The sequence below is a fragment of the Staurois parvus genome, unplaced genomic scaffold (genome assembly GCF_062004578.1).
Source record: "Staurois parvus isolate SC_StPar_1 unplaced genomic scaffold, SC_StPar_1.0 ptg000018l, whole genome shotgun sequence".
NCBI classification, from domain to species: Eukaryota; Metazoa; Chordata; class Amphibia; order Anura; family Ranidae; genus Staurois; species Staurois parvus.
The window spans coordinates 6,548,809-6,576,510 of NW_028317814.1; the positions used below are offsets into that span (position 1 = coordinate 6,548,809).

At 41.1% G+C, this 27,702-nt stretch overlaps 1 protein-coding gene across 2 annotated transcripts in view; it reads left to right on the forward strand.

Annotated features, from left to right (window-relative positions):
* The window catches only part of MAFK (MAF bZIP transcription factor K), a 57,553-nt gene extending 34,827 nt beyond the window's left edge, over positions 1–22,726 (forward strand). Inside the window, exons 1-3 of one of the 2 annotated variants that reach the window (XM_089682308.1) lie at positions 3,173–3,316; positions 5,668–5,747; positions 10,825–22,726. In XM_089682308.1, coding sequence (XP_089538434.1) covers positions 5,712–5,747; positions 10,825–11,259 — 471 coding nt within the window. In that variant the 5' untranslated portion in view covers positions 3,173–3,316; positions 5,668–5,711 and the 3' untranslated portion in view covers positions 11,260–22,726. Of the gene's footprint in view, positions 1–3,172; positions 3,317–5,667; positions 5,748–10,824 lie in introns of those variants that run through there. The other variant, XM_089682318.1, reaches the window with a different exon arrangement.
* Positions 22,727–27,702: the final 4,976 nt, after the last annotated feature.

Here is a 27,702-nt window from a genome sequence, read left to right on the forward strand (position 1 = left end):
AAGACAAGCTGGTGGGGGCAATGTGATGCTTTGGGAAATGTTCTGCTGGGAAACTTTGGGTCCTGACATAATGTGGATGTTACTTGACACATACCACCTACCTAAACATTGTTTAGGTACACCCCTTCCCTTCATGGAAACAGTATTCACTGATAGCAGTGGCCTCTTTCAGCAGGATAATGCACCCTGTCACACTGCAAAATGGTTCAAGAATAGTTTGAGGAACACAATATCTGGTTCAAGGTGATGACTTGGCCTTCAAAATCTCCAGATCTCTATCCAATCGAGCATCTGCGGAAATTGCTAGGAAAACAAGTCTGATCCATGGAAGCCTCACCTCACATCTTACTGAACCAAAGGAATCTGCTACTAACCTGAGGAGAAAAATGTAATTTATTGCATGCTTATCAGTCATTGGATGTGGTGGCTGCATTTGTTTTCTTTCTCAGGCTAAATACAGTTGCTTTACCCCTTCCCACACAGTCCCAGAATCCCATTAACTGCATCTTTACACCCAGGGGCAGGGTGGACGTTCCAATGATGTGGCAACTGTGATTGGCTGTCACAGTGGTCATATGATCAGGATCCCATTCTGCCAGTTCTCGATCATGACACACTTTCAGCACAGAGACCTTGGCCATTTGTATTATCATTAAGGGCCACCCTCTTTGCCACTGCGCATATGCAATATGTGGGAAGCAAGAAGTCAAGTACAGAAAAATACCAGTCGATTATGTCAGAAATCCAGTGTGCTTGTCATTTCCTGTGTACTATGTGGAAATCTCAAACAACTTTATTAGCTTTTTCAGCTATGTTCTGTGAATTTCAAAATCCCCCCCCCCCTCAATCATATAATGTAGATGAAGTAATGGGGAGATGTTGGTAGCTCAGAAGAGAAACCCAGAGTGACAATGCAACTCTGTTATAGATACAGTGAGTTTTGCCACCCTAGGACAGTGTTACTGGCAGGATTACCAGGTTAACATAAGGGGGGGCTGACAGAAAGGAAAACTAATGCAGCCACCGCAGTATTAAACCCAAAAGCAAACATTTATTACATTGCAACTTACCCTTTCTAAGATATGGTGGCTGCATTAGTTTTCTTTTTTTTTTTCTCCTAGTGATCTGCTCAGTAAGTCTATGTTGTTTCTTCAACAGATCACACTGTACTATAGATGTAGCAGTTACAGGTTTGGGACAAAATATTTAATACTGACGGGTGCTTACAATGATCAGCTTTAAATTATTTACCTAAAACCTTTATCCCAAAAGGAAAAAAACTGCTCAAACTACGTAAAAAGTGTTAGCTGGAGTTTGGCTTAAATGTTTTACTGAATTTCAGTACTTGTGTACCCCTGTCTATTCAGTAGCCAGTCTATCAAGTGGCTTCTGTTGAAGGGTCCTGCTGTAAAAGAAGCAATCGGTCAGCTCTTGCAGCCAATGGCTGCAAAGCTGATTTGTGTATTTGGGATGGGAGTCCTCGCTGTCAGAATACAATAGCTCAGTGGGAGAGTTCCCTGCATCCACATTTGTGTGGATGTGGGGATCTGAGGGGTTTTTTTTTCCCAACCCTCTGGTTGAAAGAAAAAAACTCTACGTGTATACCCTGCCTAACATCCCCCCCCTCAAACCCAGACTGACAATGTTGCTGTCCAAAGGTGTTTCTGTTGCTCCTTTATCCAGTGATGACACTCTTAAGGCTCAGTTCACACTATCTTTGTCAGCAGGCGTCAGACAGGCGTTTGGGAAGTGTTCTTAATGCTTCTCAAACGCCTATGAAAATTCTGCACATGGCAGCACACAGTGCTGTTCACACTGAAGCGTTAGCGTCGCGGCATAACTGACGCCTCGTGTCCAGTCAGGAGGAGTTGAAGCCTCCCATTCAAGCCTCCCATTCAAGTTGTATGGCAGTGGTGCCCTTGTGAGGCGGTTGTGGAGCGTTAATACCATTTATAGGCGTTTGTGGTGAGGTTTTATCGCTTGGCAAACGCCTATCAACTGCCTCAAAACCGCTCCACGTTGCTCCAGCAGCGTGCCGTTATTGGGTTTCCAGTTCCTTCTTACGTGTTTCGTGGACCCACACGTCGCCTGGTAGTCCCCTCAGATGACGTGCAGGTGCACGAAACGCGTAAGAGGGAACCAGTGATGTCACGCCGCTGGAGCAACGTGGAGCTCTGGTGGCCATCTTTTTATCCTGGACGGTTAGTCCATGCTTTTTATCACTCTGTTATGGATATCATTTCCTGGATACTTGCATACCTTAATAAAACCCTGAACATACTACACTATGGATATGTTCTTATATTGACTCCTGTGCGGAGTATCACTTTTCAGCTACTTACCACCTGACCACCAGAAAGGGAACCTCCACCACACCCAGAGAGCTGCACCCACCCACCCTTTAAGGGGGATTCAGGATATCCCTGATGCCCCTCTACTGAATCCCAGGACCACCAGAGGGAGTCTACCTTGATTCCTGCCATACCCTGGCAGGAATCAAGGTAGACTCCCTTGAGGGTAGAATACCCTGCCATACCCATCACAGGGTATGGCAGGGTATTCCTGCCATACCCTGTGATGACCATTAGATGACATTGGGATATAATATACAAACGCTCATTTATTTGCGCGTTCTGTGAGTGCGCATTCTTTACACACCTATAGGCACATCACTCACCCTCAGAAAGTTATAGGAATATTTGAGCACCTCCAATCTTCATATGGACTATTTATGCTAATCTTGTAACTATATTATTGTGATTTACATTATAAGTTTTTTGTTTTTTTTTATATCGCATTGAATTTTAATATTTGGTTTTATTATTACTTTTAGCTCTGCACATCATTTTTATACTATATTTTAAAAGGGGTGCGTTTGGTTCCCTTGTGCACAGCTGCTCTTCCTTCCTTTGTGTGCTCACATTTATCCACTTTACATTTTTGGTTTTGGGTTCAATACCGCTTTAAATTGTTTTAAACCCAGAACTCTAGCTATGTCCATATTTCCATTCTGCCAAGTTTGAATAAATGGAGGGGGTTGCAGAACTTCCTTATGTGTTACTATAGCTTGCAGCCGTAAGCACGTGGGAAGACGGGAGTGTTGCTCTGCTCTGTGGGAATGTGAGCTCTGCAAAGCCTGTAAACAGCCGATGAGTCACAGCATTGCTATGTCACAGTGATTGGAGGGCCTCCCTCAGTGTGGCTTCCTTCTGTGTAAGCGAGTGGGTGTACTCAGGCAATGTCTTTACAGGGAACAGGGCCTCCTCCAGCGTATTTACGCTTTAAGCGTCGTTCCAGGTCGCCGTCTCTGCACCAGGTGAGGACCCCAAACTGCTGCAGGGCTTAGGGGTGTCTTGTGGATTTTAGGCTTGCTTTAAATGTTCTTATTCTTCCTAGAATCAAGGGAGGGTGGTCAGAAGAGGATCACAAACGTCGGCCTTCTGTTTTGTAGTGTTTTTATGCTTCTGTGCTTTTTTTAGAGACTGCTTCTTATTTGATTTGTATTAGATGAACATTAATTTGTGCTTTATTGGTCCGGTCATATAGAAGGTTATAGGGGCGATATTCAGCCGTGCCTTTCTTTTAGATTTGTGCAGATAGTCCTCCTTTTTAGGATATGCTTTGAGAACTATATCCTCTTTATTAGGTCAAGTATGACATGAGTACTGCTTGACCTGGTGAAGTGGTTTTCAAAAGCTTACCCTCAAAATGTGCTTGTGGTCCTAAAAAAGGAAAATGCTGCATCTCGCAGGGACCCTCCTTCTTTATCTGAAGTTGCCTGAATGGATATGCAAACCTTTCCTCTTTTTTTCCAGTCATCCATTCAAAATCAAATGCAGATTTATGGTAACTATTAACCTGTGATGTGTGCTGGACGGGAGAGGATTCTACAGAGGTTGCAGCTTCTATTTCCATTGTCATTATGAGTAGACATGCTTGTTTATTTTTAGAAACGATATTGCTTGAAGATTTGTGTTTGGTCAGCAAAATAAATGTTACCATAGACTGCGAATTTAGCAGATTCCAGGAAATTGCTGATCATCTTTGTGATGCAAGCCTTTCATGTGACATTGCTTCTGTAGTCATCACACAGAATAATGAAGATGTGGAAATATGTTTTTTTTATGGAGCAGTACCCTGTCCCCTTTCATAGTCGTATTCCAATTCTTGGGATTCTGAATCCCCATATTTATGTTTTTCTGAAATTGGCAGCTCATGTGTTGTAAAGGAATATATGGATGTCTGTTATTAAAACTTCACATAACTGGCATTTAGTACTACAGAACCCCCCTTACAGGTTGCAGTTTCGGGATTTCCCTTCTTGGAAAGAGTTGTGTTTCTTAGTCCACACTAATTAGATCGCCCTTGATTTTGCAAAACAATCTGGAAGTCAGAGACTTGCGGACATGTTGCTGCTAGACAGTTTGGATTTGAAAAGTCAACATTTTTTTGTAGAAAAGTATTTTGTTTATTCCAACGTGATACTTGATCAGAATGAGGTTGCAGGGAATGTAGGAGATTAGCCAGATGAGATGCCTTCCTCTGCTAATAGAAGGCATGTTAATCCTGCCATTAATTAAAGTGAGCCTGGTTTGTTATGATCATGCTTGTGGCACTTTTCCTTTCATTATGAGAGCTGAGCCGGCTAGCCAGCTGACAACATTGCAAGTGCTTAGTAATGACTTTTCTTCATCTTGTCTTTAAAGTCCCTTCTCTTTTACTTTGTGAATTTCTACTACAGCTAAAGAAATAAACACAATTCTGTATAGGGCTAATGCTTAGGATTTAACACATTCAAGCTGCAACAAAAACCTGTCCGTTAAAGTCAGTGACATAAAAGAGCAAACCTTAATCAGCAAAATAGTAACCACATACTGTTTTTTTTTTCCTGCTTCAGTCTTGCTTTCCCTTATGATCATTTTCTGACCCTCTCTGATGTTTATTCCCACATCACAAGCATGCGGGAGTCATCCTTTCATCTTATGAGCGCTCTGCTTCCCAAAACACCCCACTCTTTGCCATCAATGAGGCTGTTTGCGCTTTTTCTTTCCTTCCTTTGTTGGACTTGCCCTCAAGTCATTCGCACACTTGGACCCCCTTTTTTTTTTTTTTTTTCCTCCTCCTTTTTGTCTCCATGGTTACAGTCTCCAAGTTGGCTGGTTTTTGATGGTTTCCATGGTGACCATCCTTGGGAAATCTGTAGTGTCTCAGCTACATTTTCTTTTCATCAATGATTTAAATGCCGGGTTTGTAATAAGCCGTGTGTGTGTGACATTGTCATATTGTGAACACGCATGAACCAGTTTCCGGTGTGTTTTTTTTTCATATTGCCGAGAGGTGATTCTCGACCATTAATTTCTTCATCTCTGTAGGGTCTCATTGGCATTTACGCTAATCAGCTGCTGGCTTTAATTTCATATTTTGCTTAGTGGCCAGTTTAGCTGAATCTCAGTTCTTTCTGTTTGCAGCTCTTGGTTGACAACCATTTTCCCAAGGTGTGTTTTTGCTGTGTGTATTTTGGGTACTTTCATGGTAAGTTCCCCTAACTCTGATATTGGGATTCACTTTAGATTGTTGTGTCATAGCACGTTGCTGCTGTGTATCTGTACAGTGTTTTAGGGAATGCAAAGAATTCAGTCCATCTGAAATTGTTGTTTTCTTTTACAGTTGCTTTTTCTGCACCGTTCTGTCCTGGTGATTGTTTACAGGTTATGACGACTAATCTTAAACCAAACAAGGCATTAAAGGTAAGATGCTACTCCCATCTAGTTCCCAATTGTGGTGTATTTGCTAAGCATTGTAAAAGTGTAGATCTCATTCAGTTCGGACAGGATCATTTTTTATTTTTTGTCATGAAAAATGAAAAGTGTGCGTTTTACCAAGAAAAATCAGGTGATTAGCTGATACATGCTCAGTCATGGGATCAGTTCCTTTGTAATCATGTGTTCTTGAGGGAGCTGGCAGCATCTGTGTGCTTCATAGGGCTTATAGGCACAGTGTTGTAAGGCAACAATTAAAGGACCAGTATGTAAAAATGATGTTTGTTGTGGGTATATAACTGCAAAGGGAGTCACCCAGCATCTTCAGATTTATTGTAAGACCTTGGTGGTAAGGTCTGTGTACTCAGATCCTCGGTCCACCATCTTGTTTCAGCCACTTGTGATATACTTATGATTGTAAAAATGGGCAGAGCAGAAGATTCAAACTATTACGAAATAAATATATATGTGATAAAATTATTATTATTATTATTATTACATCGAGTTTATATAGCGCCAAATGGTTTGCTCAGCGCTGTACAATAGAGGGGACAATACATGGTACAGTACAACAAAAACAAACAACGTACGAGGGGTAAGAGGGCCCTACTCTTTCGAGCTTACAATCTAGGAGGGAGGGGGTAAAGGTACAGTAGGAAGTGGATGAGGGGAATGAGGGGTGGGAGGAAAGAGGGAGAATGGCCGTTAAGTGAGGGTGGGGTAGGCTTCCCTGAAGAGATGGGTTTTGAGGGAGCGCCTGAGTGTGAAGAGGGAAGGCGACAGTCTGATGGATTGGGGCAGTGAGTTCCAGAGGATAGGGGAGGACCTGGAGAAGTCCTGCAGTTGTGCATGGGAGGAGGAGACTAGGGAGCAGGATAGAAGGAGGTCCAGTGAGGAGCGAAGGGTACGGGTAGGGCGGTACTTGGGGATCAGGTTTGTGAGGTAGTCAGGGGCAGTGTTGTGAACGGCTTTGTAGGTCAGGGTTTGAAGTTTAAATTTGATTATTTATTATATTATTTATTATTATTATATTATTTATTATATTATTATAAAATAATTTGTAGTTATGTATTCGAGAATCTGAGCAGAAAGGCAACCTTGAACCTTGGCTCTGCCCAGCACCTTTATACAACCCTTGACTGCTAGCTGCAAATACTAAAGCTGGGTACACATGGGCCTAAAATGGTCAGTATGGCAGGAACTGGCCAACTTTCGGGCCCATGTATATAGCTGTCTCTTCTACAGAAGCCGGTCTTATGACTGGCTTCTATTGAATGAGTATGCGGGAAAACCAGCATCTGACCTGCATCCAATCAGTGACTGCAAACAATGACTGTGCTGAGCAGTTTGCTCTGGCAGGGGCGTGCAGAATACAATAGCACAGCCGGGGAGATCGCCGCACTGACATCGCTTGTGTTAGTACGGTAATCTCTCAGGATTTTTTTTTTTTTTTTTTCATCGTTCATCCCAGCGGTAGAACTTTTAGTGTGTACCCATTCTTAGCTCACCTATGCTGCAACGCCGTTTTGTTCAACTGTAGAGAATGTAGAGATTCCTTTTGTAAGCTATGAATTGCTAGAGTTTTAGTTTGCTCATAGCTGTGGACTTCCTATGATATTCAGCACTGTAACATGGTGTGAGTCCCATATTCCTCCATACTCAGAAGAAATAGGTATTTGCGGGGCCGTGCAGGGGAGGATACCACTAGAGGCAGTCATTTTTGCTGTTCTTCCTATATCTTAACGACCAATGATGATGTGCAGCTTGGGGCCTGGACATACACAGGGCTGAAAATGCAGTAAGGACAAAGTATCTGGTATGAACACTCTGGCCTTTGTGTCACCCCCCCCCCCCCCCACTGTGCCTGCATGAGACAGCCTGATGTGGCCACCTCAATTTGCCGCATTGGTGGCACAAGCCTGGGTATTTCCTTTTGGTTACTGAATCTGCCCTCCTCATTAGGGGAGCAAGTGAAAGTTTAGGGTTTTCTGGGGGATGGGGATATGGAAGATTAAAGCATACCATTCGCTTTGGATGAGGTGAAGACTGTGATCTAATCACCCATCTTTTCACCTCATACATTCAGAAAATGCTTTACATAAATTGAAAAAATGCAAAATATTCTCTGAGTGGCGCTCGTGCAGAATGAGCAATCTTGTGTTCACTAAGCAGAACAAAGTGGACCATTGTAACTATGTAAAAATATCCATACCTGAAATTCATCATTGGCGTATATATTTAAAGTGTATTTCTACTTTTGCAGTCAAATTTTAGAAAAAAAAAATATTGTTTCTGTTTCTTTTTACACAGTATATCTAAGCCCGGTTCACACTGGATCCGACTTTGAAATCGTGCAACTTTAAGTGAAGTCGCACGATTTCAAAGACCCGTCACTGTGACTTCAGGTGTGACTTTGATGACATCTGTCCAACTTCATACACAGATGTCTATGCAAGTCGCACCTGAATCGCAAAAAGTAGTGCAGGAACAACTTTCAAATCGGTGCAACTCTGGCAAAGTCAGAATTGTACCGTTTTGACCGGTTCCATTGCCAACAATAGGGTGCGACTTGTCATGCGATTTGAAACTGTCAAATCACATGACAAGTTGCACTGGTGTGAACCAGGGCTAAAATTTTTTTTTTTTTTTTAATATTTCTTACCTAACTGGGTGTTGGTTTGGATCAGGCCTCATGCTGACTGCAAGTCACCCTAAATGTAAAAAGAAAAGAAACGCAATTTGTCCACACTGACAATGAGGGACTCCCACAATTTATGCCCTCATTAGCACACAATGCAGAAGCCCAGCTTCCAGATCTTTTAACCCTTTGTTAAGACAGACACACCACTGACAGGGTTAATTATGGTAAATGTTAACTCCCAGCCGCCCTGGATAGCAGGGGATAACTTCAGTTTTGGAGTTTTTAGAAAAGAGCAATCAAAAGGTGTAAGCAGCAATGTTTACACTTTGAAACTAAAATTTTTTTTTTTTTTTTTTTTTTTTAATTTTAGGGCAGATTCACACTGCTTTGTGGTTTTTGAGCGGGTTAACTGCTCTTTCCCATAGACTTCTATGAGGTCCTGTGATTTTGGTGCAGTTTCTGAAAGCGCACCAAAACTCATGCATGTTGCATCTTCTGAAACTGCACCAAAATCACGGGACATTATAGAAGTCTATGGGAAAGCACAAAACCCATGGATTAACAGCGCTTTGCCCAAAGCGCAGCGGGACCACAACGGGGTTGTGTGAAGCAATTCTTAGTGTAGGAAAGGGTTAAAATACCTTAGGGTTTTTTTGCCTCCATTTTTCATTGGCGAGATTTATTTCCTAACCCATTTACACAACAAGATAATCTCCCTGAAGTGGGAGAAATGAGGTTTTTAGGCAGTTGTCACTGTAACAGTTGTCTTCCGTGGTAGATTGCGCCTCTATTCCTGTGATAGTGGCAACTCAAATTTTGTATTCCCCTGTACAGCAGAGCACAGACTGGGGAAGGGAGAATCCGAACAAGAAGCAAATTAATTGTATTGCTGTGCAAGGAGCATGCAGAATGACTGAGAGATGAGCTCATCAATTTGCGGCTTCTCTTTTTACTGTCCAGTAACAGGCTGGGGGTGGTGATGAGACCTATAAGCGTCGCTGAACTGCAGCAAAGGAAAATCGGGTCTCCTGCCCTGCCAGACAGGGTTGTGCTGTGTGTTAGACCTAATTAAAGCGGAGCTCCACCCAAAAGGATTAGTCCCCCGCTCCCCATTAAGGATTGGCACCTTTTAGGGAACAGGGGGGAGTGGATACCCGAAATTGACAGGTACCCGCTCCCTCTTCCGCTGCGATCGCCTAGGCAATCGGAAGCGGAAGTTGTCCACCAACGACCCCCCCCACTCCGTAGTCTTCTGGGACATGTGACAGGTCCCAGGAAACTACTGGACCATTCACAAAGCGCATCACTACTCGCACATGCACAGTGAGCTGTCATAGCCGGGTGCCCACACTGAAGATGCCGGCGCCGGGAACACAGGGCGGCAGGTGAAACTGGCTGCGGGGGGGACACCACGGGATCGAGGGACAGGAAAGTGTCCGTTTTTTAAAAGTCAGCAGCTACAGTTTTTGTAGCTGCTGACTTTTATTTTATTTTTTTCACTGGAACTCCACTTTAAGTCACAGAACCAGTTGAACAGAATTATAAATCACTTGGCAGGTAGAACGTTTTCGTATTTTACTTGTGTGTTTAGCTCTTTGCCTGGAGGTGAGCTTTAATATTCCTTTTTAATTGGTCTGTATTGGCAAATGCTTATTTCAATGTGAAATGTAAAGTCTATTTTTTTGTTACAACGTGTTAATATTTTCTTGGCCTTGGTAAAAATAACATATTTTCCAAATGATCTGTTTCCACCAGTCAGGAAATGAAACCCATGAAATGACCTTTTCTTGAACTTTGTCTTTTTAATTTGGCTCCTAGTGTATTGTGGAGTATTAGTCATTGTGGCATCTTTATCTTTTATTTTTATGTTAACTTTATCACTAGATGCACCCACATATTGCTTGTTCTACTGCACAGGAACCCAGAATGACAATAGGGCTCATTGCAGAGTCAAGTCTCAGCCATAGATGATGCAATTGCTCGATTCCCCCATCAACACAGTGCGGAGCTATTGTGTTCTCCCAGTGGAGAGGCACGGGCGGAAGCCATCCCTGCTGAGAGGACATGCATTGCATGACAAATCCGATAGGCTGTTTGTACCCAAGTCATACTACAGTCGAATGGGGTATAATCAGCCTGGTATAGATGGTTCGAATCTCGAATGCTCCCTGCTGAACCGGCCGAGATTCGCACCATCTATAGCGAGTGAGAACTACAAGGGCTATTTAGATAGAAAAAGATAACTGCTTTGAAGCTCTGTAAGGATGCTTAATTGTTAGTTATTTGGGATTTTTGGAATTGGAGTCCACTGTTATTATTGCCAATTGTCCCAGATTTGACAAATGATTTTTTTTTTTTTTTTTAAACATCAGCATCTTTTACAATGTATGGGCATTGTACTAACTTGTGGTCTACCTCCTGCAGGTAAAGAAGGAGGCGGGAGAGAACGCCCCAGCACTGAGTGACGATGAACTCGTGTCAATGTCTGTACGGGAGCTAAACCAGCACCTACGTGGTCTCTCAAAAGAAGATATCATCCGCCTAAAGCAGCGTAGGCGCACCCTAAAGAACCGTGGCTACGCTGCCAGCTGTCGAGTAAAGCGTGTCACTCAGAAAGAGGAATTAGAGAGGCAGCGAGTCGAGTTACAGCAAGAAGTGGATAAGTTGGCACGGGAGAACTCCAGTATGAAGCTTGAGTTGGATGCTCTACGTTCTAAGTACGAAGCCCTCCAGACCTTCGCCCGCACAGTTGCCAGGGGACCTATTACCCCGACCAAGGTTGCCACCACCAGTGTCATCACCATTGTGAAGTCTGCTGACATATCATCAGCATCCATACCATTTTCTGCAGCATCCTAGTATCTACAGAAGGAGAGAACTAGCTGCCTGTTCTAAAAGGGACTTAATGGGATTCACTTACATTGTTTCTCGGTTTCTTCCCAGCCTATCCACACGTTAGGCGTTGCCTTTTATTCCTTTGCCCATCCCAACATGATGATAACAGCGCTAAGGCCTTGATGTTATTGTGCCAGGGAATTTGGCTCGTTGCATTGGATAAGGTTAACTGTCTTAATTTCAAATGATAGAACTTCATGTGCATGTTTATTGGACCTTCACAGACCCTTCATAAACAAGCTTAGGAAAGCAGTGGAGATTTCACCCCACCATAATTTATTTATTTATATTTACGTATTTAGAAAATCTACTGACTGCCTCTTAACGCAAAGAAATATATGTTGTACTCCATATGTGTAACCATCTCATTTTTGATGGTACACTTTGTATCAGCATGTCGCCTAGCGTTCCTCGGAGCAGTTTTAACTGTGATTAAAGTGGTTTCAAAATGGCCTTTCAAACAAAACTCAGGATTTCTTTAATGGCAAAATGTACTGTGCTACTGTCCCATTTAGTACCCATCAGTACAACTCCCAGTTTGCATAAACACATATCTTATAGGTGCAGTGAGGAGCACCTGTATGAAAGAGTTGATTATGGAGTTATGTGATTGACTAGTTAAAGATGGTCAAATGCAATCGATCATCTTATCGTTCAGCTGTTAGGCCAGTGAGACTATTTTATACAGTTTAATTCAATTTCCATTTCCGACAGAAGAAAGTTTGGGGCTTCCCATGTGGCTTTCAGTTATGCTGTTTTCACTGACTGCTCAACTTTTTGACCTGGTTCAGAACAATCAATATTGTGACTGGAAAATTGGGAAGGAAAGTTAGTTTTTATAACTTAAGGTCTTGTTGGTTTAGGTATATATGGAATTACCTATTGTAGAGAACGCAAAGGAAGGTTTTGTGGTGGTCCCTGTAAGTGTTTGACAAATATGTTTAAGTTTAAAGGTATGTATCCTTCTGTAAGTTGACCTGTAGTTTTATACTTTTTTATAAGCTTTGTATGACTAATGAAATCAGTAGTGTTTTAATTGAGTATCTAAGAAAGTTATTGGTAAAATTGTGTTTCACAGAGGAATTTTAAAAAGAACGTTCTTGAAAGTATTATGGGCTGGTTTCCTAAGCAAAAGATCTTTTTGAGATTCTTTGACTTGGCACTTTGTAGGTGGCAGTAAACCTATTTTTACTGTGGCATGTCTTGACTTGGATTGACCACTGCTGTACTGGCAGGGCAGAGCTGATCAAATCTTTTTTTCTTTTTTTCAATGTCCAAATGACCAAGACTATTTTTGCAAATTTTGTAATCTAGCAGTGTCAAAAAGGTATGTTAAGGCTGGTTTCACACCTATGCATGTGCGTATTTCCTGCCCTTTTTATATTGCTTTGAGCAGGTGCGTTGACATGCTCTGACATATCCATGAAAATCCTCTATAGTGTACATTAACATATCAGATAACAGGCATGAACTTTTGTGGCCAACTCACCTCAATTGCACAGATGTGAATTGGCACGAATTACAACAATGGAAAACCTATGCAAATGTATTTATGTTCACAAAAGGGTGCAAGTTAAAATGCATAGGTGTGAATAGGCCCTTGATGACTAAAACCTTTTTGTTTCAAAATCGTATTTAAAAGATATATCTTGTTTTGATTTAAGAACATAAAATAGATTTTTGGAATAGAGATCACTCATATGATTATTCCTTCACCCTTTACCGTAATGGATAACTATAGAAGAGAATGGAATGGAGAGAGTGGAGGATTATAGAAAAGCTTAGAAATGTATTCAAAGGAAGACCTAAACAGGGAAGTGTAAAAAAGAAATCAACATTTAAGCCGGCCAAAGATGAAGCTATTTTCTTTCCAGCAACCATGCATTCCAGGAAAGAAAATCGCTCAATTTCCCATCAACATAGCCAGTGTTGATAGGGGAATTTCTCGAGCGGAGCCATTGTGTTCTCCCAGCGGGGGGGATCTACCCCCACTGGGAAAACACAGTGATTACTGCTGATGGCTGTAATGCTGTAATAGCCCCTAGCAATAATCGCATGTAAAATCCGGCAACCTGATTGTACCCAAGTTGATCAATAGATCAACTTGGGTACATTCAATCTACCCATACATGATTCAAACCTCAGCCAGTCCCTGCTGAACTGTCCGACATTTGAACCATCTATGGCCGGCTTTAGTCCCTAGGGTAATCCAGAAGTGTTACATAGATTTAAAAGGCTGGGTTGCAATATCAAATTTCACTTTAAAAGGTTCCTGGATCTAGTAAAATGTAGGCAGTGCAAATATGTGCTTTACATTAAAAAGAAATCATTTTACCTGACACCTTTATTAAAGAGAAAATGAACTCTGGAAGCTGTACCCAAAAAAAAGGCACTGAGAGGGCAAGGAACTAGCTACCATATTTGCCTGTGTCCCCCCTGTAGCCTATCTTTTGCTATTACACTGCACTCTGTGAAGACTGCCTAGGTGGTAGAGCACAGGACCCTACATCCTCATGTCAGAGCCTGGATCCAGCATGGAAAACAGTACAGTAGTGACGTTGCCAAATCTTGCTCAAAATCTCCTAAAACTAGCAGTTCGCATTGCCTTAGATCTCACACTGCAGATATATATCTATGGGGCTACAGAACAGAAGTGCCAAGGCACCCTCATTTGCCAGGTAGTGCACTGCTTTTTTTCAGGAGGACAAGACAAAAAGTAGCATGGATCAGGGTACTTCGTAGGCACAATGAACATTTCTAGATGTTCCCTATGACATACCAGATGTTCACTCTTAATGTTCAGTTCCAATTAAGCAGAATGGGTTTGCTGCAATTGCTTTAGTTACAGGTATAGTCCCAGATTGCTTTCCAAGTCAGTTTGATATGTTGGTGTTCTGTTTTGTGGAAGGGCTTAGCATCTGACTAAAGGGCTGTTGAACAGACAAGTCATATCGAAGTTCCAGAATGTGTTTAAGACATGTGGCAGTGTTTTTGTGCTTTGATTGCTATGGATTTGGTGATGTACTAGTTGTGAGGAGTCTGTGCTCGTTTTGTAGAGTATCCAACAGTTAATAAAAAAAGAAATCATTTTTAACATTAAGCTTCAGATCCACCGGCAAAACCTGTTTGTGATCATCTTGCTGTTCATTAATAGCCATTTCATATCTCATCTATACAACCTTGTACACTGAAGGTTATTAGGCAGGCAAATGATCATGCTGATTCCTCTGGAGAAAGAACAATGCTGATCTGACTTTCAGCTTCTTCTCTGCAATATTCATGTCATACATACATAAGCAGACTTCTGCTGCTAGGTAAGAGAAACTCGGAGTTTGTCTTTTAATTTTGTGATTGAGCCTCTAAGGTTCAGGAAGACAAAGTGCAGTAACTCATAGCAACCAATGAAGGTATGCTTTTTTTGATCTGACTGGCCTGCTGCTGAAATTTCAATAGCACCAGCTGTAAATCACTGCTGTTGGCATGATGCTATGACATAGGCTTGCTAACATATCTTTTGCAGCATTTGTTGCTTTTGTCCCTTTTAATCATTCATCTGATATGGGATTTACGGAATTGACATCAGACCCTTAATTGCAATCATCACAGCATGTATACTGATAGTGGCTCTTAAATTGCCGCAATGTATGTTCTTTATCCAGAGTGAAGAGTGATTGTCAGCTCCTGATCACAAAAGAAATAATGTCACCTGCACGTCTGACATTGTAAAAATTTCCGGTATCGTTTCAGCGGTTGTGCATACTGCTGTTCAGATTTTTCATAAATTTCCCCATTCTGAGCATGTCGTTCAGCTTTACTCTTGTTTTTGAAGGTGTCTGAGCTGTCCATTCCATACAAGTCAAATTCCCTGGCGAAGGACTAACAGAAGAGGAGTTGTGAACTGTAAAATGCGGTCGTAACTGCAGAACCACAGTGGGCCTTATTCCTCACTTTCGTAAAGGGCCACTAAACATGAATTGCAAGTTATTTTATGTAAAAGAAGCTTTAATAACATTCACAAGTGAATAAATGTTTTCAGGAGGTTATCAGAACAGGAGATATTAAAAAAAAAAAAGTTTAATGGGGAGCATGTTTCAGATACACAGCTCACTTCTTCCTCTCAATAATCCATAGAAGAAAACTTTGCTGTCATTTTGGTGCCTTTTATTGCCAAATGTGACAGCTGCACAGCATGGTTACACAGCTGTCAAATTGAGATGTTTGGCATGTATGTAATATAGTTGTGTCGCCGTCTTCTCTGTTTTACAGGTAGTTATAAATGTTATTAGTAGCTCTTTCACATAGCATAACTTTCTTTATGGAAGGTTTAGTGGTCCTTTTGAAGAGCTGTTCTTGCTGCTCAAAGCTTCCTTATTCTCCCATCATGCACTTGGAGAATTATTTGTTGCTTTCAGCACCAAAAGCATTTCTTCCTTTGAACACTTTCGTCTGTAAAGCCAATTATCTTCTGCCTCTAACGAGTCCAGTCTGTGTAGGAGCTTGTGTTGCGGAGCCAATCCTATCCTCCCTAGGGTTATAGGGGCACCACACAAGGTTGAATAGTTTTAGGAAATTTAACTATTCTTTATACACAGTTAGGAACACAAAATATATGGCAGCAATCAGCTGCACTGAGATTTTTGTTGTCGTTCTTAATTTTATTAAATCCTATATTTATTTGACGTGTGCCATACGATTTTGGCTACGAAAGTACTAGCCCAAAACAGTTACTCCTTACCTCCTGCCCTAGTGGAGGGGTGGATAAGCTGAACAAAACAAAACCTAAAAGGGAGAACAGGGACCTGGGCGTTATAATGCTGTTGATACCATGGAAATGGTAGGTAATCCATATTGGATATCCATAAGGAACATATGGAAATATTTAAAGAGAGATTAAAACAAAGTTTTATCTTACAGAGTTTTTTTTTCTTTAAGTGGAAGAAAAAAAAAGTAAATCTAACCTTTTCTGTTTCACATTTTAATAATAATGCAGTTCTTTATTGGAAGATAATGCAAATATATGGGTTACTGTGAAGATATTTTGGGGTGAGAGGAATAGTCCTCCCTCTTGATCTCTATAAGCCAGCTTGATTTGACTTCTGGAACACAAAATATCTTGAAAAATTGTATTTTGACCATTGACGCGCTGCATCAGTGTTCAAGTCTATGGGCATTTTGCAGCATGTACGTGGTTCATTTTCCTTCCTGTCTTTTGCTGTATTACTGTATTTTGTCTTTGGGTTATTATTTTATATGTGATTCTCTTTGGAAATGTTTTTTTTCAATTTTCATTTCTGTGTGTTTTCATGTCGTATTATTATATTGTCTTCTCAAGACCTCCTGCCAACTTTTTCCTCCAAGTGTTTTCTGTTGTGTCAAGTGTGACCTATTTGGAAGGCATGAAATTGTTGCACAGATATTTATTTTGAATTGTTTTCCCTTGTTTTATTCTGATCAGAGGTATATGCCTCCCTGCAAAAAGTCAATAAGTTTGAGGACTATATGTTGGTTCTCAAAAACCATTAAGCTGATTGGATGTCATAACCAATTTCACACATGGTGGTGGCAGTACAAAACCTTTGGCCCTTTGAGTGACATATACGGGCATATAAAAAAAATCTGTTATGTCATAGCAACCAGTCAGATTGCAATTTGCTGCTGCCAGACCAGGGAATATTTTGGTTGCTGTGACACAAAGTGGTTGTAAACCTCAGACATATGAACAAAGCACATCCCTGCTTGTTTCAATCCAGGGGCTGGTTTAGTAAAACTGGAGAGTGCAAAATCTGGTGCAGCTGGGCATGGTAGGCATTCAGCTTCTAACTTCAGCTTGTTCAATTAAGCTTTGAAAAAAAAAAAAAAAACCTTGAAGCTGATTGGTTTCTAAATGCGATATCCCCTGCGCTCCGGGACCCAGACCGGTGGTGAGTAGATGGAATCAAACTCCAAAAAAGGAAGGAACCACCGGAATAGACAAGGTCGTGCAGCTCCACACCAAGGCTGGGGAAGCCCGAACAGAACTGTGAAGTAGAACAACAAAAAGAAGCGCACCAACCTTGCGCATTACCTCAGTAACCAAAATTTATTTAGTAAAAGAATGGTACTCACAAACAGCGAATAAAAACAGGCATGTAAGTCCTCAGCTCTGAGGAAGAAGGCATGTCCTTCGAAACGCGTCAGCTGTACTGAGTGGCTACCTCCATGATGGGATTCGCATTGGCATCTTGCCTTTAAAGTCCCTTTGAGGACTTACATGCCTGTTTTTATTCGCTGTTTGTGAGTACCATTTTTTTACTAAATAAATTTTGGTTACTGAGGTGTAATGCGCAAGGTTGGTGCGCTGATTGGTTTCTGTTTAGAGCTGCACCAGATTTTGCGCTCTCCAGTTTTAGTAAATGAACCTCTAACTGTCATTTCTGTCTGCTGCCTTGTTCTTCTACTATAATTATGAGTCACTTCTGGCAAGTTTTCCTGACACCAAGAGAAAAATGGTGACAGGAGAGCACAGCCTGTGAATGACAACCTCAGCTCTTGTCCTGTGAGCTGTGTGAAGGGTGTGTGTCCCTTTCCTCCAGTCAGCTCTCCTCACTGATGTAACTTCAGCTCCCCACTCCCTGTTTTTCAGAGCTGAGAGATCCTGTGTAAATTCTGCACTTTGAATAAATGTAGGAGAAAGACAGCGGCAGATAAACAGGTGCATCTTATGTAGGAGGATGTGTTTCTTTTTTGTGTATCACATGAGGCTAGTCACTTTATTAGGTATATGTGAGGATTTACAACCACTTTAATGGATATTGCTTTCAGTGAGGCCCATAAATTTATGTAATTAGCTGAGCAGTCCTGGTCTTTCAATGGTTAATATAATGGTAATGTATGTTATATCGGATATGATCATATGTGATTGATGCCAATGGGTTGAATTTATTCCTCCAAAGTTAGCCATAGGGTTGATCATGTGAAGGGGCCTTTTTGATTGCCATCACGGATCACATATGCAGCGACAGATATACCCAGCTACATCGACCATCCAGGCTGTTGAGTATCAGGAGTTGCTTTTGGGACAACTTCTGGAAGATTAGGTTTAAAATCTGTACATGCATCTGTAAACCCTCTGACTATGCCAACAGCCTGCTAAATTTGGCTGATTTTGTTTTTGTGGCTTCCTTTGACACATTTCCTTTTACATCATCAGGCATACTTTAAAAAAAAAAAATACAAAGGGCAACAAACAATTACCAAGCCTTTGCCTAGTGGTATAATGAGAAGGCTGGAAAAGGTAATAAACGTATTCACCTTAAGAGTCCAATCAGTTGCACACTCAGTAGTAAGCCAAAGGTTGCCTTAAATGCATGCATTACAAATTAACTTGTTGTAATAGATCAGAGGTATAAGAGAAAAGACGCCCTTAAATTCCAACTCCATTAAACCTTGCTGATCGAAACGCGTATTTTTTTTTTAAAGGTTCCCGCTTCACTGTTTCGCATTCCTGTGACCGTGCCACACCATATCGACAGTAAGCTTTGTCCTTAGGCCCTGTGTGTACTTCTTTCGTTTTGAAAACTTGTGAATTAAAGTTATGTCCGTCTGTAACGTCTGTCTCCAAGTAAAATGCTGCATTTTCTTCTTAATAGCCGATCGTTGAGGTTTTCCAGGTATTTCTGATAAATGTATCTCCAATGAAGCCTTCAGATTCTGTCATGTGGTTATATCTTCTATATAGGACATCATATCGCGACCCCTATAGAATCGCACTTCATTTACTTTCCCCACAATGTTCTGCAAGCATCATATGCTACCAGTATGCTGAATTCTGTATAGTGTCTGAATTGTGGATTTCAAGTTAAAAAAAAAAAAAAATGAACTATTGTCAAGTCATATTTTATATCTCTGACTTTAATGCCACAGAACAGCCAGTAAGCTATTGAATATAGTCTGAGCTAATATCACTTAACACAGCTATTAAATTGTGCATTCGCCTTAATCTTCAAGTACATATTCAACCAACGTACCCAGTTGCTGTTTCATTGTAGTTGTTGGTGCATTTTTGGTAAACGGTCAGAAGCCACTGTGAATATGTAGGAGGGGCTTCTTTTTTTTTCTAAAGAGACTTACTGTAGTTTCTGAACAAAATTCCATACATTTCACCAGCTTAGTTTTTAGTGTTGATAGACATTTACTAACATTTCATTCCTCCAGCATAAAATTTTCACAGTCCGTCATTCATTCAATGATCATTACGTTCCTGCAGATTCATGTTTTTTTCCCCCAATGTTGGGAGCCGGCTATTTGTACAGTTGTTCTTCCCGTGCAAGGTGTATTTCTGAACATGGACAGTAGTTTTTAAGTTTTGTACTTCAGTGAAAAGTTTTTGTGCTGCAGATTTTAGTTGCTCTAAAATACTGACTTCTGGTCGTGTTCTACATAGCAGACCGTTACATTAGAACTTCAATATAGGGCATTAAAATAAAGCACTGATTTGGATGCAGTGTAGTCACTGTCACATGATGACATTACATTCAAACATCTGACAAGAGAAAAGGAAGTCTCTCAATTATAGCACCTGTTTTCTTTGACAACAGTCTTTCTTTTTTTCTTTTCATGTGACTTATTTTCAGCTCTTTCCTCACGGTAATGATTGTTATGGAAAATGTTGACTTATAGCAATTCTAAAGGTTTATTTTTTGTTTGTAAAATAGCAAACATGTCTATACTTCTCTACTGTGTGCAGTGGTTTTGCACAGAGCAGCCTGGATCCTCCTTTTCACGGGTCCCACGCAGGCTCTCCTGGCTCCTCCCATCTGTCGGGTGCCCCCACAGCAAGCAGCTTGCAATGGGGGCACCCGCTGCTCTGTGTGTCCATCCACACACGGAGCCGCGGCTTGGCCCCACCTCCTCTCTCCTCATTGGCTGACTAGCTGTGATTGGCAGCAGTGGGGGTCACTTGCTCTTGCTTGCTCTCTCAGGCAATGAGGAGGCAGAGACCCAGGACAGGCGAAGGCTTTTATTCACATCGCTGAATTGCGATGGGGCTCAGGTAAGTATTGAGGGGGCTGGGGGAGCTGCTGCACACAGAAGGTTTTTACCTTCATGCATAGAATGCATGAAGGTAAAAAACCTTGAACCTTTGCAACCACTTAAATGAATTGAGCCTATAGTCTTAGAGTGTAACTTGCTACTGATTCAGCAGCCCTCACATCCCTCCAGCCCCCGAATAACAGCGGGGTCCACCCACCCCACCGCATCATTCATTCATACAGTTTTTTGAATGAGGAACTACAGCCATTTCATCTGACGGCTTGCAGCTCTCAATGAACTGCCAGGGCGCTGGTGAGCGCTCTAGTCCTGTCATTCAGTAACTACCTGCCCATATGAGTTACTGGCACACAGCTGCACTGACAGTATGCAGGAGCCTGGTATTGCACCCACAATCTGCTAAGCTCCTAATAATAATAATAAAATAAATACATTTTATTTACCTGCAAAAAGATATGCAATTTTTTTGGCTAGGTGAACCCCCTTGGTTTCTGCAGGTTGCCTACAGTAGGTGGACCTGCTTAGTCCCACGCACAGCTCCCCCCTCTCCACAGACTGTATACAGCATAGTGATATCACCACTGCAAACCCAGATACTACCTTGTAGATGTAAAGGAATTTGGCATGCAAAAAGTGGATGTAAAGCTTTCTTTTTTCTTTCATATTAAATAAGTTTTTGTGACCAGACTTCAGTTTCATTGTTCAGTTACAGGTTAACCCTCCTTCCCCTTTGATACTACCATCCACACCCTTTATACACATGCCCATTTTTAGGGGCCTCCAATCTGGACATGTTATATCACCGGTCCTCTTCCTCCTGTTCTGTCTTAGGTGGTGTGTGATCCCAGAGTGCTGTAGAGATTTGTGCCATGCAATGGTTTGGTGCTGTTCCCTCTAGCATTCTCTGATGAGTCCAGTTAGGCTTGATGATGCACCCCCAGGGGTGGGTCCTTGACTCCCTGTACTCACAGGAAACAGATTAAAGACACTGGGGGGTTTATTTACTAAAGCTGGAGAGTCCAAAATCAGACTCCCTTCTGCATAGAAACCAATCAGCTTCCAGGTTTCATTGCCAAAGCTTCATTGAACAAGCTGAGGTTAGAAGCTGATTGGTTTCTATGCAGAAGGGAGTCTGATTTTGGACTCTCTAGCTTTAGTAAATAAACCCCTGGGTGTCATCCAACTCTGTAGAGGACAGGTGCTGGATCGCAGATCATCTGCAAGGGACAATCACATGAAAAGGGCAAGTATTGCAGCAAGAGCTGGAGCTGGCTTTAGATTGACCATTTTCTAATATTCTTCCTCTTGTTGGGTGTTTAAATCCAAATATCGCTTCCAAAAAACCATTAGTGATTGAAGTTGCTGTTTTTCGAACCCATATTATGCCATTGCATTGAAGTTCTTCTGTAGCTATAGTGACAGTCAGATCTCCGTCACCTTGGCAGAAATGTAGGCAAATGTTAGTGGTGGGCTTAGATACCAGGTCTGCATTGAGCTAAATCTTTTCCTAGGTCTTATTTTTTTTAATTTTATTTTTTTAGCTTTGTTGTCCATGACCCGTGAGTTCATGACTAGAATAATATAATTACAAAATTTCAATGTGACTTGTCCTTCCATGCTGTGGACTAATACACTCCTAAATCTGAGCAGAGTAGCTGAAAAAAAATCGATTTTTTTTTTGCCATCAAACTTCCTTCGCATTGGCTTCTGGTTTGTTTATCATCAATATATTAAGTATGTGATTTGAAGTGAACAAGTGATTGTATGGTGGAAGAGCATCTACGATGTTATATTGCACATATTTGTACGAGTGAGTGCGTTCTATGTCTTATATTTGCTTTCACCCCCCAATCGTTTTTTTTAATTTGATTATCTAAACTTGTCCAGCAGTGTAAAATTTTACATCACTACTGGATAGAACCATCACATCACCTTCTGTTATACCCCACTGTTTCTTTCATAAAGTTTGTTTTTTTGTTTTTTTAATTTCTCCTTATGTTGCATATCATTTCTGTTTTAGATTGTATCCTAGACACACCACAAGGGCAATTACCTTGCTTTTACATTATTAAAAATAGAGATCGTGTGTTTTTTTTTTTTGTTTTGTTTTTGTTTAGACTTCATCGCCTCCTGATTTTATCTATGTGATTATTCAGTAGGCTTAATTTCAATATTTATTATTTTTTTCCCGTGCTGCTTTTTTTATACATTATATAAATAATAAATTATTGGGATATATCCAAGTAATTGTGGATTTATGTTTGTATGTCAAGACCGTAATCCTGTGTACTGTACTTGTGCACCGATTTCTCCTTATCTGACAGCCACAAAGTAATTTATTGCTGTATATAATACTGCTGTGACTGGTTTTGTACCTTTCCAATAAAGAGTTCTCATTGAAGTCTCTGTGAATTGCTGTGAGTTCTCTGTTCTCTAAAGCTGCAAATTGCTGTGAATTTTTAGATTTCTGAATTTGAAGGTCAAATGTTCCACTTCTGTAGTTAGACAGGACTACATATTGTAGGGAAGGGGTGGAATTTGAGTCAGACTTTCTATTAGGCATAAAAAGGTGCACTCCAAACCTTTGCAGGCTCTTTTTTTTAGAAGTGAGTGCTGAAGTGACATACAATTAAATGTTCCATTGTTAGTACATCTAAGGCAAGGCATAGATATTACAATTTTCTTTCCTGCAACCATGGGTTGCAAGAAAGAAAATCGCTCGATTGCCCCATGAACACAGTCAGTGCTATTATGTTCTGCTGCCAGGGAACCTTTCTGGCTGGCAGAACACAACGATTACTGCTAGCGGGTATAGCCACCAGCAGCAATCATGAAAAATCCAGCAGGCTGGTTGTATCCAAGTGGTAGAATCTATCTGGGTACAACCAGCCTGCCCATAGATGGATCAAATCTTGGCCTGTCCCTGCTAAACGGTCCGAGATTCGATCCATCTACAGTGGATATAAAAAGTCTTTACATCCCTGTTAAAATGTCAGGTTTCTGTGATGTAAAAAAAAAAAAAGACAAAGATACATAATTTCAGAACTTTCTCCACCTTTAATGTGACCCACAAACTGTACAACTCAATTGAAAAACAAACTGAAAGAGAGCTTCCAAAGCATCAGAGGGATCTCACTGTTAAAAGGTATCAGTCAGAAGAAGGCTACAAAAGAATGTCCAAGGCATTAGATACACCATGGAACACAGTGAACACAGGTCATCATCAAGTGGAGAAAATATGGTGCAACAGTGACATTACCAAGAACTGAACCTCCACAATTGATGAAAAGACAAAAATAAAACTGGTCTGGGAGGCTGCCAAGAGGTCTACAGCAACACCAAAGGAGCTGCAGGAACATCTGGCAAGTACTGGCTTTGTGTTACATGTGACATCAATCTCCCGTATTCCTCATATGTTTAGGCTATGGGGTAGAGTGGCAAGACGCAAGCCTTTTCTTATGAAGAAAAACATCCAAGCGCGTCTAAATTTGGCAAAAACACATCTGAAGTCTCCCAACAGCACGTGGGAAAATTTGTTATGGTCTGATGAAACCAAGGTTGAACTCTGGCCATAATTCCAAAAGATATGTTTGGCACAAAAACAACACTGCACATCACCAAAAGATCATCCTACCCATAGTGATGCATTGCGGTGGCAGCATCATGCTTTGGGGCTGTTTTTCTTCAGCTGGAACTGGGGCCTTAGTCAAGGTAGAGGGAATTATGAACAGTTCCAAATACCAATCCATATTGGCACAAAACCTTCAGGCTTCTGCTAGAATGCTGAACATGAAGAGGAATTCCATGTTTCAGCATGACAATGACCCAAAGCATACATCCAAATCAACAAAGGAATGGCTTCACCAGAAGAAGAATAAAGTTTTGGAATGGCCCAGCCAGAGTCCAGACCTGAATCCAATTGAAAATCTGTGGGGTGATCTGAAGAGGGCTGTGCACAGGAGATGCCCTCGCAATTTGACAGATTTTGAGTGTTTTTGCAAGGAAGAGTGGACAAATATTGCCAAGTCAAGATGTGCCATGCTGATAGACTCATACCCAAAAAGAATGACTGCTGGAATAAAATCAAAAGGTGCTTCAACAAAGTATTAGTTTAAGGGTGTGCACACTTATGCAACCATATTATTTTAGTTTTTTATTCTTACTTCCCTCAACTGAGTTGTACAGTTTATAGGTTACATTAAAGGTGGAAAAAGTTCTGAAATGATTTATCTTTGTCTCATTTCTTTTTACATCACAGAAACCTGACATTTTAACGGGTGTGTAGACTTTTTATATCCACTGTATGGCTGGGTTTAGAGTTTTTTTTTTTACTCATGAGTCTTTTGTTAGTCTTTGAAAAAAATGTGATATTTTGAAGCCCTAATCTGGCTCTTTTCTCAGGCGGTGACAGTAGTGTCATCACTGTTGCATAAGGAAAGAACCATTTTAGGTCCTCAAAACGTTGAATGTTCCTCTGTGACTAATAAAATTCTGATTATGAGCAAACAGTTTCCCATTGGGAACACATACACCCCCTTTGCCTGATTTTGTTCTTTACTCATAAGTGTTACAAAAGATGAAGGCAGAAGTGACCAGCTGCCTGCCCACCAAGAAGCAGGAATGAATGAGACAATGGACTTCCTTGTCTTGTGAGACATAGAATGTTAAGAGAACATATAAAGCTACAGCCAAAGTAGAAAAGCCCTACAGAATAATTTTTGGCTCCTGATTTCCATGTTTGGCAAAAACTGTCATTTAATGTGGGTACCGAGAGCCTGTTTGCTTTGTATATTTTGTATATAATGAATGCCTGTATAGTCCTGAAAACATACGTACACAGAGAAGCAGTGTTTTCAGATATAGTTCATTGCTTACCATGAAAATTTTGTTCCTTATTTCATAACTGCTGTAATCCCTCCAGTATGCTTTGCATTACAGTTGACGGTCACTCAGCATGGCTATCCACTTACCAGGAAATCAGAGTTACTTGGGATTTCACAACCCACTGTCAGATCTTTTGCAACAGACAATAAGACGGATGAGTCAGCAAACACAGCCATATGGAGATTTCCACATTCAGGACAATATTCTACCATGTGATGGGATAAGTATCTAAATGGAATCTGTTGGTATGAAACACAATTTAAAGCCTAACTCCATCAAGCCTTTTATTTATTTTTTTTTTTGGGGCGGGGGGGGGGTTCTAAACTTCACCACTTTAATATTATACAATATTATTTTTTTTTAATTCCCTGGTGGATTTGGTACAGATACATACTGGATGTTTGTACACTTTTAAGAGCTTGAATTGCTTGAGTTAGGGACCACACTTTTCAAAGTGACCTTGACAGTGTGTGTAGCTGGTGAGTATAGTGGGGAATTTTGGGGATTGCATTCTTCTTTGTGATTTCTTAATATTTTGCTGCAGCTGATTGGGAAGAGTTTCCCAGCATATGACCCTCTGACAGATATCGATCAAATAATCGCTGAACTGGACAAACTTTGATCCCTTAAGTCTCCTTTACCTCATTTTTTTTTGCCCTCTCTGGAAGAAATTTCATACACCACCTATAATGGACTGATGTCTGTCTCTTCACCTTGAGCAGTGTAGGTGCATCTGCACCATTTCCACCGAGAACTCAATGACTTGCTTCTGCATCCCTGCATTCGATTTCCAGCTTAAAAGTGGTTCTAAAGGTAGAAAGTTTTATTTTTCTAACACCTTCACTACTTCCCGTCCTGCCAGGCAGGAAAAGTGCCGATCTGAGAGGACGTACCTGTATGTTCTCCCTGTATTGTGCCTCATGTACGCTTCGGTCCTGTGGACACAGCAGATCACGACCTGAGTACTGAGTGGCGGTACTCTGCCCTGGTACAATGTGATTGCTGTGACCAATCGCAGTGATCACATGTCCAGTAGTAAATATGTCTGCCATTCATACAGACATTGAGAACTACTGTGATCTCTGATTGGTCACAGTGATCACATTGTACAGGGCCACACACTGCCTCGCGGCACAATGTGATAGCTGTAGCCAATCACCGCTACCACAGTAGTTCTCAATAGTTGCATGAATGCATCCGAGAACTTACAGAAATTATTGCTTACTCTGCCATCATGACCATTTTAAGCAATGATAGTGTAAAAAAAAAAATCCAATCACTTCCGTGGAGTAGTGCAGTGCTCCTATAACACTGCACTGCTCTGGTGACAGAATGTAAAAAAAAAAACAACAATTTTAAATACAGTTGTGTTAAAAATAATAGCAGTCAGACATCACTAACCTGATCAATCACTGTTTTTGGTAGAAATGATATTACTACATGGCAAATAATTTACTAGCAGGTGTAGTAGAGTAATAGAAATACAACAGACCCAACAGTCATGACATGCATGCTGCTGATTCTGTGTAATTGAATCACTAATTGAAAGGGGCATGTTCAAAATAATAGCAGTGTGGAGTTCTATTAGTGAGGTCATTCATTCTTTGAAAAACAGATGGCAATTATTGCCCTTATTTAAGGAAGGAAGGCAGCAAATGTTGTACATGCTGGTTACAGTGCATTTCTCTCTGAAATTCTGAGGAAAATGGGTTGTTCCAGACATTGTTCAGCAGAACAGCGTACCTTGATTAAAAAGTTGATTGGAGAGGGGAAACATATAAAGAAGTGCAGAAAATGATAGGCTGCTCAGCTAAAATGATCGCAAATGCTTTAAAATGGTAACCAAATCCTGAAAGACATGGAAGAAAGCGAAAAACTACCATTCAAATAGATAGAAGAATAGCCAAAATGGCAAGGACTCAGCCAACAATCAGCTCCAGGAAGATCAAAGAAGGTCTAAAGTTACCTGTGAGTACTGTTACAATTAGAAGACGCCTATGTGAAGCCAAGCTATCTGCAAGAAGCCCCCGCAAAGTCCCACTGTTGAAAAAAAGACATGTGCTGAAGAGGTTACAATTTGCCAAAGAGCACATTGATTGGCCTAAAGAGAAATGGCGCAACATTTTGTGGACTGATGAAAATACGATTGGTTTTTTTGGGTCTAGTGGCCGGAGACAGTTTGTCAGACGACCCCCAAACACTGAATTCAAGCCACAGTACACTGTGAAGACAGTGAAGCATGGTTGCGCAAGCATCATGATATGGGGATGTTTCTCATACTACGGTGTTGGGCCTATTTATCGCATATGAGGGATCATGGATCAGTTTGAATACATCAGAATACTTGAATACTTGAGGTCATGCTGCCTTATGCTGAAGAGGAAATGCCCTTGAAATGGGTGTTCCAACAAGACAACGACCCCAAACACACCAGTAAACGTGCAACATCTTGGTTCCAGACTAACAAGATTGACGTTGTGGAGTGGCCAGCCC